General features: G+C 48.4%; 1 protein-coding gene across 1 annotated transcript in view; it reads right to left on the bottom strand.

Moving 5' to 3' along the window:
* Zhx2 (zinc fingers and homeoboxes 2) overlaps nucleotides 1–16,353 on the bottom strand; it is a 140,426-nt gene that overhangs the window by 10,310 nt on the left and 113,763 nt on the right. Inside the window, exon 3 of the mRNA XM_057792583.1 lies at nucleotides 1,940–4,642. Coding sequence (XP_057648566.1) covers nucleotides 1,944–4,442 — 2,499 coding nt within the window. The 5' untranslated portion in view covers nucleotides 4,443–4,642 and the 3' untranslated portion in view covers nucleotides 1,940–1,943. The remainder of the gene's footprint in view (nucleotides 1–1,939; nucleotides 4,643–16,353) is intronic.

Genomic DNA, 16,353 nt, shown 5'->3' with positions numbered 1-16,353 from the left:
GGTCACGAAGAGATGTTCAGGGCAGGCTAGAGCATTCGTGAGAAAAATAAGACAAGACATTCACAAAAACCAAGACAAGATCAAACAAAACCACTGTTTCAACAGGGGAGACAAAGCTAGAATGGCGGGGCTTTCTAAGACGGTGGGGAACATGGCCAGAGAGAGGGGAAAGACACAAAGCAGCCAGCTAGAGGTGGCCCGTTGATACTCCTGTTGATACGCAGGACTCTGGCCTATCAACGGCACCTCCTCTGTGGGCTGTATCCTTTGCCCCGACTCACAGGCAGTTCCTCCAGAAGATGTGTGGGTACTCTGGGCTGACAACTCATTAAACTGTTGCTGGAGCTGGCGAGAAATGGGGTTTTACTGACTTGCCTGGCGCCTCGTTTTATCATGCAATACACGAGTTAATAACGAGCAGCATGGCTGGCCCAAGTTGTCTCAGCTCATCAGCATGGAGGGGTGGAGCTTCCAGGGTTTCCTTCAGGACCATACAAAGCATCCTAGAGACCCCTACTTTTGTTTGTCAAGGATGACTTGGGAGGCTGCTTCTGTGGCTTTTCCAGTGATCTCTCGAGCAGCTCTCCTGGCCAAACCACGGGCCTTTTCAGCTTATGTGATCGGTCAGCAAAGGAGCCCCTCCTCCCACCTCCCTTTCCACACACACACACACACACACACGCACGCACGCACGCACGCGCACACACACAGCCAAGCCAGCTGCTGCACTGGGGTTTTGACTCGCACTGACCTCTTGGGAATCACACGCACCAAGGGCTTTAAGACCTGTCCCATTATGTGGATGACATGGCCATTAGTCACCATGGTAACCTCCCTTTCCCTGGCTTTTGTGGCTCCACAGGTCTGCACCTGCACAGGTCTTGTCCAGATTGGAAGGGGTGACTGGGACGTAAACAGCAAGGCACCTTCCCTGAGCCACACAAGGCAAATAGGGAACATTTCCAGAGACTCTCAGGTGCAAAGAATCAACCCTGAATCTCCAATTCAGCAAATGTGAAATAAAACAAAAAGACAATGAAAGAAAAGATACACCCCCCTTACTCCTTGCTCTTTTCTTTTTCTTTTTTCCCCCAGCTGTGACCATAATACACACAGAGGGTGTGTTGGTCTAACAGTCTGGAAGGACTCAAGTGTGAACAGGCCCGAAGGCTGGTATTCAAACAGGTCCAGGCAGCAGGGCATCCCCTCCGAGAAGTGCCTGACAAACGAGGGTACAGGACTATCAGGCCCTATTTATTTCACCCCTTGGTCAAAGAACCTTGACAAAGAACTTACTTGCTACCCCAAAGAAGCTGACAAGTGTGTCTGAGGTAGTCATATGAAGATGAGCTCCACCGAGTCATTCCATTATGGGATCTGTATTTCCAACACACCGTATGTGATACATATACATGATAAACTTAAGTCAGACATCCTGAATCTGAAATTCTAAACCACTAAATACTTCGAAATCTGAAACTTTCCAATGCATGATGTGAGGAGGGGATGCCACACCACGAAACGATGTTTCAAGCATGCGCAGAATCATGAAAACTATCGCATTGGAGTTACCTTTGGTCTCTGCATATAGCGTAAACATGAAACATAAATATTTTCAGACTCAGACTAGGGTCCCAGCCCTCAGCACACCCCATTATATGTGCAAATATTCCAAATTCTGAAAAAAATCTGAAATCTGAAATGCTCTAGTCTCTGGTGTTTCTGATAAGAAATACTTGACTATTTCTTATATCCAATGACATATCTGGATGATTTTTACCAACATATATGGACAATTAATATATTAATGAAAAAAAGTACATTGTCTGAGTCAGCATCTTGGAATCTCTGTCTACATTATCTGGGCCAATTTTCTTTCTTTTTTTTAAAAGGGTAAATCTGCACTTCCCCATTCTTTGGAGTAAACAGGCAGGATTACCTGTTTAGGCTTGGCCAGCCTCTGCAGGGGCGCTGTCAGAGTCGGAGTCCACCCGGTCTGCTGTCCCTTCTGCTACTCTCTGACTCCAGCTCCCCCACTTCTCTGAGATGGCATCCTCCTCTCCGACCGTCACCTCCACAAAGTCCACGATGCCCGACTCCTCGTTCTCCTCACTGCCCTGGCCATCTCGGCTGCTGCCCTCCGATCTGTCTGAGGTGGCCTCCGAGGGCTTGCCTGCCACACAGTCCTTGGCTTGCTCGTCACCCACCTTCACCCTGGGGACCAGCTTGTCGGAGTCCTGCTCGCCGAGTGCTTTGGGGTCCCTGGCATAATGTTGAGCCACCTCACTTCCATTCTTTGGGCTCTCAGCAACGTGTTTGGCCACTTTTCTTGATACGGCATCTGACAGGTGATGCTTCTGGTACTGCTCCAGCCAACTCAGACTCCCAGTTTTTAGTAGGCATCTGTTCTCCTTGAACCAGCGCACAATCTCAGTTCTGACCAGTCCGGTCTTGGCTGCCAACTGGTCGTACTCCTGAGGAGTGGGCCACTGGGTTCTTGCGAAAGTGCTCCTCAGCAGGTGAACCTGTTCTTGGTTTTGTATCATTGCTGATGAAGGGCTGGGCAGAGAACCAGCGAACTGGGCACTGGAGAGCTGGTCAAGTCGAGAGAGAGCACCATTGGGGGCTACCATATCTGAGCCTTTTTTGCCAGACCCCATGGAATCCAAGACGGCCTGCTCCATGGTGTCTCGAAGCTTGCGCCTCTCTGAGAACCAGGAGTCGATTTCCCTCCTGCTCAGCTTGGTCTCCACCCTCAGCCGCTCCACTTCCGCCTGAGTGGGAAAAGAGCTTTTCAGAAAGCTGTCTTCCAGGGTTTTCAGCTGTCCCTGGCTTTTCTCTTTGAACTTCTGGGGGCCAAAGTCTGGGTACACATGATAGGTGCGACCGTGTCGGGTGCCTGTGACGGCCATCTGGTCTTTGGCAAGGGATTCGCTGGTGATGTGGACGATGCCTCTTTGACACCGGTACCGATGGTCACTGAACCACTTCTTGATTTCGCTCCTGGCGAGGCCTGTCACCTCAATGAGCCGGTAGACCTCAGCATCGTCAGGGAACTGGCTCTGTAGAAAGCTTGCCTTGAGGTGCGCAATCTGCAACTTGGTCTTCTTGCGGTCGCTAGCTGGGGTGAGCGGGGTGTTGGCCACCTTGGGTGGAGGTTCTGGCACCTGGGCGACATGGGGACGCTTCGGCTCAGGGGCAGCTTGGGGAGTCACCAAAGGTCTCTTCTGACCATGGTTGGTCACTCCGGCTACGGCAAGTGTGATGGGGGAGCAAGAGACGGTTGTTGAGCCACTGGTCACTTGGGTCAGTACCAGGCTGGGCTGGCCAAGGATCTGGCAGGGCAGGGCCGTCTGGAGGATGGGCTGTGACATTTTTGTAGGAGCCAGCTGAGCTGGGAGCACAGTGATGGTCGGGGGTACTGACTGAATGGTGCCATTAAACATCTTCTTTCGGGCCTCCTCCACCTCTTCTGGGGACCAGCTGATGCCATGTTTTAAGCGCTGGGTGGCAAACCAGATTCTGATGTGCTCTTCCGGGTGTTTGGAGGCAGCTGTTAACCAGGAGAGCTCAGCCTGGGTGGGGTAAGGGAACTTGTTGAAGGAGTTGATCATGGTGGCGTTTGTGTCCAGGGCAGAGTTGTATTTGGTAGTATTCAGAGGGACGGGGACCTTGGGGACAAGGTTGATATTTGGTGGCAGCTGTACAGAAGGCATGACGTGTCCCAGTGAATCTTGAAGGAGTTCCACACTTCCAAGTCTGGACAGGATCTCAGCGGTATCGGTCACCAGGCGGGCAGTCCCTTCCATGTGGTTTTCAGGGGCAACTTCATCAGGCTTCTTGGGCACTTTCTTGGCATCTGCCTTCAGTTTTCCTGTCTTCATCATGGGGATTTTACCCACGGAGACCCCGGGGTCATTGTCACCACCCCCAGGACCACCAGCAGCGATGGACACGACGTGGTTGGTGGTGTCAATGGACTGTTCCAGAACAGTTTGATTATTGCGCTTAATCAGCTTCAGCTTGAAGTTGGTCTCCCCCGGATGGAACTTGGAGTTGTGGTCAGATAAGGAATCATACTTTTTGGTTGTGAAGTTACATTCGGCACACACGTAGAGGGGGTTGAGAATCACGTTGGGGTGCTGCATGTCGACGTGTTCTGTGAACTCGTTCAGATTCTGTGTTGAATAAGGGCAGTATTTGCACTCATAACCACCCTGGAGTTTTTTGGACTGGTTTTCCCCTATAGATTTCACCTCCACCACTTCATTTTCTTTGGACGAGTTTTCAGGTTCTGCTGCCCAGCCGTCCTTGGCCACATCGGACTGTGGCATGCCCATTCCTTTGTCTTTGGCCCTGTCTGCCTCCTCCAGCACATCCTGTTCTACCCCCTGCGATGTCCGGACCATGCACGGAGTTGTAGATTTCCGTTTGCTTGCCATGTTGCCTGCGTGTGAGCAATGACGTCTTTTTGGAGTGGGTAGGGACGGGACAGTGAAGTTCTTGACTTTTGGCTTTATTCCCTCTCAAATGCCTTTGGCTTCCCTTGAATGCTGAAGTCTTCGGTTGAAGTTTTCAGGATGAGTTCAGCACAGATAATCGTAGCCGTACCAATCTCTGAGCACACCAGGCAGCTTCATGTCTGTGGGACAAGAACAAAGCTGGAATCAGCAACTCTTCACAATGCAAAAGAAACAAGCATTTTTTTTTCAGACTTGTTCCCATGAACCCCGCCCCCAACTGGCACCAAATCAAACACACATGTAAGCACTGATGGCGGGCGGGCGGGAGTTAGACACAAGAAAGTCGGTCTTCTCTTCTTTTCTCCGGGAAGAAGGGAAATGACAGCAAGCAAACAGAGTTGGGGGCTCCATGTTCAGAGACACAAAGTTACAGAAAGAGAACAAAGACAGTGGGATCTTCAGAAGTGCAGAGCGGGGTGCAGAGGGCAAGCAAGGTGTTGCAAGTTGCTTTTTATTTATGGGACATCAGAAGCTAGACACCTAACTGGGGCCTGCAGACGGGTTTCCATGGCATTAGTAGGTGGAAAAGACATCCTAGCTGTGTGACACATGTCTGTAATCTACACACTCAGATGGCTGAGGCACTAAGATCACTCAGATCATAGGTTTGAGTTCCAGGCTAGCTTGGGTTTTATAGTGAGATTGTTTTTTTTTTAAACAAACAAACAAACAAACAAACCCAAAACAACAAAACAAAAGCCCAAACAAAAAACAGGGAAAAATGAACATGGGCATATCACTTCTTATCATAAAAGCACAAGAGTATACAAAATGTAGGGAAAGAAATAAAGGAGAATAATGTAAGCCACCAACCCAAACACACTTTCCTTGTTTCTCTCAAATGGTACCCATTTCCGTTCAAAGGGACAACATGATATTACATTATAGAGATGTGGCACTTCTTTTGTATGTTTGTGACAGGGTCTCTCAGATTGTCCAGGCTGGCCTTGCCCTCCCTGTGCAGCCTAGGTTGGTCTTGAAGTCTGGATTCTCTTGTTTCAGCCTCCTGAGTGCTGGGATTACAGGCATGTGCCATCATGGTTGGCTCAGTATGAGCCACCTTTGGACACAGGCCCAGAAACGGTTCTCCTGACTCGCATGACTGCATGTTTGCCTCAGATGGCCTTTCCTCTGGACGTGCCCGAGAAGGTCTGATTTCCATCTCAGCTTACACAAGGAACTGCCCCTAGAAGGCCTGGGCAATTAGGGGACCTATTTCAATATGCTTCTGTGACTTAGAAAAAAGATTAATTTTGTTTGTAGGTATGTATTTGGGTGTGGATATATGTAGGGGTGCCTGCAGAGGTCAGAAGCGGGCATCAGATCTCCTGGAGCTGGAGTTATGGGCAGTTGTGAGCCACCTAAAGTGGATGCTGAACACCAAAACCTGATCCTGCAGAAGGGCAGTGCTCTTAACTGCTGAGCCATTTCTTCAGCCCCTAGGCCATAAAATAGAAAACCTCTCTCTCCTCTGCTGCCCAGTGTGTGTGTGTGTGTGTGTGTGTGTGTGTGTGTGTGTAGGTGTGCAAGTGCCACTGAATGTGCATAGCACTCAGAGTCTGTCTGTCTGTCTATCTATCTATCTATCTATCTATCTATCTATCTATCTATCTATCATCTATCTATCTATCAATCTATCTATGTATAGACCTCAGGTGTTGGCCCCTCGATGTCCACTTTGCTTGAGACAGGGTGTCTTGTTGACCAATACCTGTGACAGACTAGCTGGTTACGAGTTTCTGTGGATTCTCCAGTTTCTGTCTTCCATCTCTCCATAGGAGTGCTGAGATCACAGACATGTACTACCATGTGTGGACGTACGTGGGTTCTGGGGACTTTGAACACAGCCGGCGCTTTGCCCACTCGGCCATCTCCCTCACCCACTTCTGTGGGTTTGATTACTAGGAAAGCTGCATTGTCTCCAAAGGCTTCCGGGCCATTTATAGCCTCTCTTTTGTGACTTGCCTATTTATGTCACGTTCATAGTGTGGTGCTCAGGGGTTTTATTACTAATTTGTAAAAATGCTTTATTACACCTGCTGCAATTTTAAAAAAGTCTACCTTCGAGCTGTTTTGAGATTACTTTTTGTATGTTTAACATGTAGAAATCTTCAATTTTAGATAGCAAATTTATAACTTTTTCCTCTTGTGGCTTCTTTAATATTTGGAAATTCCATTTTTTTAGGTGAGGCATATTAATCCATGTTTTCTCTTTTTGCATGTAGCTCATTTACTCAAATCATATCATATCCTAGTAATAGATCTATGGTTTCTTTAGAGACTTTTTTTTGGCTTAATTTTCTTTGTTTTTGCTTTTTAGGATAGGGCTTTGTTATTTAGTCACGGTTGGCCTGGTACTTGCTATGTAGCCCAGGCCTGCCTCAAACTTCCAGCTGTCTTCCTTCCCTAGGTCCCTAAGTGCTGGCATTATAGGCATTGTACCACCATGTCCTGCCAACTTAATGGCTTTTTGGTTGTTGTTGTTTTACATTTAAGTCTCTAGCACTGAGTTTATCCTGAGTTAAGTATAGCACTCGAGTCAGTACAGAGTTAAGTACAGTCGTTTCTCCTCACGCGTTCCCCATTATCTCAGCAGCATGCATTACGTAAACCGTCCTCACTAGGGCGTAAGAAACCACCCACACCAGCACACTACACTTGACATTTACTACAGATAGGTCCCGGTTGCCCAGTCTGCGCATCTGGCTGGCTACTGAGGCTTGCTGTTAATTTCCTTTTAGATGTGTGGAGCACAGGTTAATATCCAGCAGAGTGAGTAGCTCCTTCTTGTTCCTCTTTTTTTCCCCCTAGAACATTTTCTTGGTTATTTTGATTATTTCATAAATCATAATCAATTGCAAAAATACAGCCCTATTAGAGTTTTGATTGGAACTGCATTAAACAAATATTAATTTGGGCCACAGGCACAATTTGCTTATTAGGAGGTGGGGCATGCCACCAGAACTCTAAGGAACTACTGGACTGGGTGACTGTCGGCATCTCGATGCCTTTCACTTTGTGGCTACTTTCAGTGTGATATTATGTTTAGAATAGAGAGGAGGGTATTTAGGGACAAGTGACATCTACGAGAAGTGAAGAGAGGAGATGACATATTGGCCTTTGGGTCCCACTTAAGACAGGGCTCAAAGGCAGAAGTAAAAAACTTATGTAAAAAAATCGACTCTGTGAGATTCTGGGGGCTCAGGAACCAAACTGAGCAGGACTCAGAAGCGGGCTAGAACCCCAGGACTCAGGAAAAAGCCGTTGTCCCCCTAGCGATCCCCAGAGCCCAATCTCTCTGGCACTGGAACACTGGTGTTTTCAGGCTGGAGCAAGCCACCAACAGTGGGTGCAGGTTCCTCAGGAGTGGCAGCAAGGAGAGGCCATGGGAAAAGCAGAGTGGAGGATTACCATGCCCCTCTGCTGCCCATACTTGCAATAATCACTGAGAAGCTGACAATACTGACTCCTGACTCAGGCAGGAGAGGCAGCTGAAGACGGGCGGACCCTGCACACTGCTGCCTTCATTCTGGGTCTATCTCACGTTGATTCAGACTCTCACTTCACTCTGCCAGGCAGGATCATCATTACAACATGCCTGCCCATGTGAGCTGTCTCAGTTTTCTTTAAGATTAAGGCACAAAGAGTCATTGTCCTAAAGCTGCAGTCAGCGTGGATTCCAGGAATGGCAAATCCTGCAGGACAGACCATCCTACGGTGAGAACAATGACTTATGGTTACATGCTGGATACATTGTCCTGAAGGAGTTGTGACCATAACTGTGATTGAGAGACGGATTTGTTATTCCGTCATCTTTCTAACAATCATGGGTGGAACGACGCTTTGACCAAGGCTACTGAATCACACACCTTCTGCCCCAATTTTCCCTCTTCTTAAACCTAAAGCTGATATCAAGAAGATGAACGTGTGGTCACTAGACTATTTCCATTTTGCTCTTCCTAACACGTTGATTACAATTTCTCTCTGCCTTTTGTCATCACTCTTCTCTTTAATTGGCCTAATGGGATGGGTGACCAAGGCTAACTCCTTGAGGCTGCTGGAGCTGAAGCCTTGCTAAGGTACCACTGTACACGGACACTGGCTTTTTCCAGCCTCCATGTCCCTTTAAGTTCCGTTCTCTCAAACGTGTGCTCCACACGTGAACATTCAAGTCCACGAATGCTCTACCACTTCTCTCTTGGGCCCAGCATGTCTGGCCTTCTCCACACAGCCAAGGCACCGGCAGTCCAGTCGGCTCTAGTGTCCAAAAGCACCTCTTAGCTCTGGGCTAAGCTGCTATTCTCTCTAAGCCTGGATTCTGACCACAGCTACCCACAAATCTTCTGGTGGAGCAACAGAGGGAGGTACGTGTTAAGATCAGAGCTGGCTCTGGGTGGTTTTTGCAGCTTCTCTGGTTTCACGTCACAGTGCACTCCAGTGTTTTGTAACCGCCTGCAAGCTTGGGCATGCCGTGACCCATGCCCTCTCCGCTCTGCTGACACACTCCAGCTGTTCCACCAGGAGCGTCACTTTCCTCACAGAGCCTCTGTCAGAACATTCCACCCCCAAAGAGGGCTTTCCTGACTGTCACTTCCTTGCAAGTGAACCTCCTCCCCATTGCTCCTTGTCTCCGCTCTGTTTTTCTGTCCTCAAAGCCCATTGCAATAACTAACATTATTATATCGGTCTACTTTGTGGTTGAGGGCACAGCTACCCATTTACTTGTTGACTGTGTATTGCTCTGGATCTGTGTTGTTCAGTAGGGCAGCCATCAGCCATATATGGCTCTTTGGACTTAATTTCAGTGAGGGTGTTTAGGAACCACATGGGAGTGGTTATCACATTCACCTCTACAGGGCATTTCTATTACTGGGGCAGTCTTGTGGGCCGTGCTAGAACCAACGGTCCCTGAAGGAGTGAAAATATTTCTAAGAGCTGCACCATACCCCCCTGTGGCAGCAGAGTTGGGTGAGGAGAGAGAGGCACCAAGATGGACATGAAAGAAACCAGTTGGCAGAATACTACAGGTCTCTCCCCATCAGGGCTACATAGAAAGGATATAGCATGTGTCAGCAAAGTATAGGACACAGAATGTGGGGGATGGCACGCCCACAAAGCTCACCAGTCTTTGGGCTAGAACTGAGTGCAACTTCAACCTTGTAACCTTCTCCAGCTCACTGGCCCTCTTTCTAGGCTCAGGTATGTTATCTCTTCCTTCCTTCCTTCCTTCCTTCCTTCCTTCCTTCCTTCCTTCCTTCCTTCCTTCCTTCCTTCCTTTTCTTTCTCTTTCTTTCTTTCTTTCTTTCTTTCTTTCTCTCTCTCTCTCTCTCTCTCTCTCTCTCTCTCTCTCTCTTTCTTTCTTTCTTTCTTTCTTTCTTTCTTTCTTTCTTTCTTTCTTGTTTCTTTCGAGACAGGGTTTCTCTGTAGCTTTGGAGCCTGTCCTGGAACTAGCTCTTGTAGACCAGGCTGGCCTTGAACTCACAGAGATCTGCCTGCCTCTGCCTCCCGAGTGCTGGGATTAAAGGCATGAACCACCACCACCCCACTTGGCTTGTTTTCTGTTTCTTAATAAATTGTCTCTGTTTCTTATTTGTTCTTACACACAAGATCCTGCTTTGATCCATGCCTATAACACCTCACTGGCTAGAGACTACCGAGACAATGGACCCTAAGGAATTGGGACTTTCTTCTAGCACCACGAAAAGGAAGAGAAAGGCCAAGGCCTTGGTGTCAGTTAGAGGCAAGACTTGTCTCCTAGGAAGAGCTGTCATTAATTACGTGCTGACAATTTGCGGATAGACCCAGAGGCAAGAGTTAAATATGCCAATGGCGGGTGGCCCCATACCTTGACCAGGACCCATTAGCTATGTGTACCTCTTGCCCTATATTTAAACCTGAACTTCATGTCAGTGCTCTGGAGGTGGGCTTGGGCAGAGTAGGGTGTTGTCATTGGACCTCTTTGCGATGTAGTTACATCCAATAAGTCTCCTTTCTCTGCTTTTCACGATTGTCTCTTGAATGAACCTATTGAGGACAGGTGGCTGATCCCAGCTTGTTAGGGCTGGCAGGGTTGGGCTTTGACTGTTATGGCTCTGGTAACAACGAAAAGCCTTTTGTGGGGGCTGCAGCTTTATATAGGGTGACGAGCTATGGTAAAAGCTTTCAGGAATATTCGACAGTGTGTGCCTGGGTGTGCACAAGTCTGTGTACATGCCGTGTGTGGGTGCCGGGCTACGTAAGTGGAAGGGGACGTCTCCAGCATTCCTCATGGGCACTATTGACACAGCAGGGGATGGGGCTCAGTTCTTCCCACTGGCTTCCCAAGAAAGGGAGCAAAAGGAGCCATCCCTTATGGAACACAGAGACAACAGTCAGGAGTGGGTGCAGGGAAGAAAGGACTCTTTCTATGGGAAGTATCAGAATGATTCTAATCTGCTAAGTGAGCCTGCGAGATCAGGGTAATTGTAATGAAATAGGCACTAAGTTTCTCTGTGTTCCAAAACCGTGGTTCAGAACATGCTCTGGCTTCCAAAACTCACTCAGCAAGCAAGCACGAGAGACCAGAGGAGATTAAAACAGAAGGCTGAAGAATAGAGAAACTGGAGAGGGTTCCTGAGATATGGAGCCTCTGGGGGAATTATCTCTCAGGTTGCAATGGAAGAAACACTTGCATACACAGAAATAAAAATAAATCTTAAAAAATAGAAATGAATAAACAGATAAAATCCACGTTGAGATAGTCTCATCTAGAATGGGTGGCATGTGAGTTGTGGGCTTTGACTTTCCTAAGGGCCTGAACTGGGCACAGAAATACCCCAGCACACTAGTGACACTTGGCTTTAAAAGAGCAGCGAACTGTCCTTGCCTGTGCGTGTGTGTGTGTGTGTGTGTGTGGGAGAGAGAGAGAGAGAGATCCAGTAAATTTCATTAGAGCTGTTTGCAAGGCAAACTACCCTTCACTGAAGGGTGCCATCCCACTGGGTCAGAGTCTACCCTAATAACCCCCCCTTAACAGCAATCGCTTTTATCAAGACTTTCTCTGCACCCTGAGCAGCTATTAAAACCCCAACATATGAGTCTAGGGGTTGAGCACAGCTCACCCCATAATACTGGAGCCAGGTTCTGTCCCCTGGAAACCTTTTGTTGTCACAGAAGTGACTTGTCAGAGCTGGTGACAGACTGAGTGGGCACCTGTCTATGGCAGGCATGGCTTCCAGGGCTGAGGTTCTCAATGAGCAGTTTCAGAGCTCGCCATGCGGAAGAGGGGAGCAGGGAAGGAGGGTAAAGCAGAACAGACAGGGACTCTCTCCACGAGAAGATGGCGATGGAGCATATGGCCATCGTGAAGACAAGCAAAGGAAGACTTTTGGAACCGTGAAACCAGCTCCCATTTCCTGTTGCCGGGGTGGGTAAGTGTAGACAAAGGCTTCACAAGGGGAGGGCGACTTTTTCCTTTTAATGCACAGATTGCTGATACTGCCACTGGTGGGAAGTCTCAGTACCTTCTAGGTGACTCTATAGTGACTCTGCGAAGTCGTCACGATGAACGTCAACAGCTGGTGAAGCAACCAGGACTAGGGAGTGTGAGCGAGCGTCTTGACTAAGAGTATACAGCCACTTCTCAGTGGAGCGGGGATTTGAACAGACACTATCCAGCCCTAGGGCTCTCCCCTAGTGAGCAGCCTCCAAAGGAGGGAGGGTATGCTTTCCAGGTGCAGGAAAGGAATGAGACAACTGTTTGCTATCTGATGACCATAATCCTCCTAGGCTGATAAGCGGTAAAGGTGTGTGAATGGGGCGGGCATGACAAGGATGAGCCTATAGGGTGGAAAGAGGCTTGGGAGTTAGACAGTGACGCTAGGGAGCCCAGGGTTGATCCTGCAGACACCAGAGGGACACAGCCTTTCAGGCAGGGTCCAGGACGCAGAGGGTTCTCAGAGGCAACTTCAGGGCAGAGCTGGCAGGAAGATCAATGGGGGTAAGACCTCTGAGACCCAGCAGGTGATGAGCCATCTTAACAGAGCCAAAATAAACAGCCAAGATCCTGGTAGCTGCGAGACACCTTGCTCCACAGCTTCCCTACTTCTTTGAATAGTTGCTGAGTGGGTTCCTTTTTTTTTTTTCCATCTAGAGCATTCTCTCATTCAGTGTGGTTTGCCTATGCAGGCGTCACTAGATTTAGATTCTTCCATTCTCATTTCCCCAGCAAGGACAACAGACATTTACTACAGGATCAGTATAGGTCAAAGACTGAGTTTCACATCTCTAAAATGTTATGTGGGCACCAACGCTCGGAGAGGTTAGGGAGTGTGGTTGATGTTGAAGAGCGTGAAGCAGTAGAGCTGGAACACCAACTTTATCTACAAACTGTGTGGGGTCTTTCAAAGGGCAGATTATGGTCAGGAAACCTGGACTAGACCCTGCAATTCTGTATTTACTAAGGGCTTGCTAGTGATACCGCTTCTGCTAAGCCAAGTCTCATGGAGGCTCTCTAAGACCCCCTGGGCTGGTATACTCCCACTATTACCTGGCTCTTCTTTTTCCCCACTCTTTTGTCTAGAGTCAAGATGGTGGCATTTCCTGACTTTTTTCTGTTTGTGGCCTGAAGTTCCCAAGGAAGGAAAAGTGATTCAAGGCACCAAATCGGCCCTGGAGACTGCTCTGTGGAGCTGACGTGAGGTCTGGATGTCAGCTTGAGGGTCATGTCTAGGTTCTTGACATCGAAGGAGGGCACCTGAGAGTGTGAGAAGTCCCTGCTGGTGACTCCTCTCTGTAGGTTTCCAGTATGGGAGACTCAGGCAGAGGCTCTGAAGAGGCCCAGCGTGGGGCGGGGTGCTCTGAGGCCTGGGAGAACTCAAGGAAATTATACGTGGGGCCTTCATGGGAGCCACCTCTTATTCTAGGGCTTCACACTGAAGCTGTCAAAGGAAATGACTGGGATGTCTGGAGCATCTCCCCAAGACATCACAGTTTAGAAGGATGCTTTTAGCTCTGCTGGGTTTTCTGACAGGGCTGTGAGCAGACTGGGCTACACTTCATCAAGGGTAGATCATTCCAGAGGGAGCAGATGTTGCTCCCCTGTGTTCCAAAGTTACAACATCACTGTCTATTCCAAGGCTTTCGGACTGGGAGGGGTCATAGGTGACACAATGCTGGTATGGGGTGGGGGTAAATTTTAGGAAGACATCAGTGATCCTGCATTAGTCTCTAAGCTCCAGTTCCCAACTCACTCATTTGTCTCTGTCTTTATTACCATTTCTTCTGTCTGCATGACACGAATTGCTTTCAAAAAGCCAATGGTGACCCTGAGTTCATTTCTAAGTTTTCGGTCTTCTTTCTAGTCTACCTTAAGTCTAAATTTGAATTTTGTGGGTATGTCAGCAAAATGTCTGTTACACCATGTTAAACCACGATGGTTCTGAAACGCTGTCAATTTTCGAGACCCAGCCCAAACTTTATCAATCCCAAACATTTGGGAGCATGGCTTAGGAACCTGGTCCTATTGAAAACCATGGCAATTGACCATCATTTGGCATCTGCTGTTTGGATAGAATCCAACCATCTCTGTCCTGTGAAAAAGTGATGTTCTTTGATGTAGCTGCACCTGGGAACAGTCTACTCTCCCTGAGATAACCCTAGGCTGGAATATGGCACTGTCAAGGGGAATGATGGGCAGCTGGGAGGAGGACACAGAAATAGAGAAAGAATGGCTTAATGATCTCACAGAAGGATGGAAAGTAGGAATTCTGGGTGTTGGATGACAATGAAACATCATGGCTGCTGCAAGGCCCACAGGAACCCAGTTGGTTTGGTTGAGCTCAGCTCCTCAGGCTCGTCTCACAGCAATAGCCTGGGCCTGTGAGATGGCTTGGCCAGGAGCATGAGAACCTCAGCTGACAGGGCTGAGCATTGCCTGTAATCCCAGCTCTGGGGGGCAGAGACAGAACGATCACCTCTGGGGTTCACTGACTAGTCAATTGATGAGTTCCGGATTCTCAAAAAATAAGGTGGAGCTAGATCAAGAGAGATACCCAGCATTCACACACACACACACACACACACACACACACACACACGTACGCACAGCACACACACAGAGACACATGCACAACATGCACACACACAGACACATGTGCACAACACACACACATGCACACAGACAGACACACGTGCACAACACACACAGAGACACACATGCACAACACACACACCACACACACACACACACGTCTTTGGAAAAGAGCTCCCAGCTCATTCATTCCTCTCAGTCCCTTGTTCATTGTCAAGTGAACTATGTCAGTGTCTGCTTCAGATATCAGGAATGAGACCCAGGATTCCTGCCCTAAAGAGTTCTTACACTAGGAAGAGAGAGACTCATGCCTGAGATGCTCTGAAGCTGTCAGTGATTCGGAAGAAACAAATGCTGCCTGTTATGTCTGCTGAAAGGAACAGCAAAGGCAAGGTCAACCTGAATCCCTAGGGAGAGGTCAAGGTGGCCTTTGATTCCACATTCAAAGGAAATCATCTTGTGTGTCTGCTCCTGTTCTATACTAAACACCTTTATGCTCCCATTTTCTCTGAGCAACAGTCTTATTTTAAAAAACACACTTAGGATGAAGACATATTTTGAAACAATCAATTTCTGATCACCCCCTCTCCCCTTGGCAAAGCTATGGCGTAGGAAGAATCCTAGCAGTTACCATTGTGTCCGAGACCCCTCCCCAGGGCCAAGAGAGTAGGGACGTGTTCTAAAGCAGGGGGGGGAGGGGGCGGTTATGGTGGTGGGGTGGTTGGGTGGTGGTGGTGGGGTGGGGGGTGGATCTCCCTGAGACTGAAAGAAGAGTGAATCAATTCTAGTTTCATGTGCCACATACATAAATAAATAAGGCGCCATCAAATGTTTAAGATGGGCTTGCTCTGATTTACAATCCATCACATTCTGCTATCAAAACATTTAGAGAGGCCGAGCTGCTCCTGGGATTTGTTATATTGACAATCCCTGTGTAACCTTTTCATTTCCCTCCTTGCGGGGGGTCTGCACACACTCCATCTTCCGAGCTTCAGAGCCTTGTGCTTTCTCTGCTCCCCAGGCACGTGTCAGGGTGAGACAGGGCTTTTCAGCAGCTGTTAGAGTCTGCCTGTCAGATCCCTCCCTCCCTCCCACCCCAGCCCTTTCCAACTGATCCTCTGCATTCCTCAACCCACAGCTTTCTCCTGATCCCTTTCATCTCCCCCTTCATCTCAAAGACTCAGGATCAAGGCTGAGAGTTTACACTTATTCTTGGATTGAATGTCCTGCACAAAGCCATCCACTCAATAGCAACACTCACACACACAAAAAAAAACCTACGCAGATTCAAACCACATCCACAGGCTGTGTTTTCGTATTTCTTTGCCAAGGACGCACAGGGGTAGGAGGCTGAAAATGACCCCCAAAGATATGTAGGTTCTAAGCTCTGGAACCTGGGGATCTTGCCTTGTGTGGAAAAAGGGACTTTGACAATGTGACCAAGGTTCTTGAGACGGACCGGCTATTCTGGACTACCTAGGTGGGCTTTGCTTGTGGTCACAAGTGTCTTTCTAAGAAGGACAGAGACAGGTACAATAACAGTGAGGAGAGGGAAGGAGGTGGGGAGAGGAAGGAGGCGTGGCCACGGGAGCAAATTATATTCCTCTTATTTGAAAAGGGTGTCTCAAGTTATGGAATACAAGATAGTCACTACTGGCCGGAAGAGGCAGGAAGGATTCCCTTCTGGCCCTCAGAAGCCTCACCTTGATGTGAGTCTAGGGAACCTGACCTTCAGCCTCTGACTCCCAGAAGTGTTTTGAG

This window comes from Chionomys nivalis, chromosome 17 (assembly GCF_950005125.1).
Source record: "Chionomys nivalis chromosome 17, mChiNiv1.1, whole genome shotgun sequence".
NCBI lineage: Eukaryota > Metazoa > Chordata > Mammalia > Rodentia > Cricetidae > Chionomys > Chionomys nivalis.
Note: the sequence above shows the minus strand (reverse complement) of the source record. Positions and strands in the feature narration are given on the sequence as shown.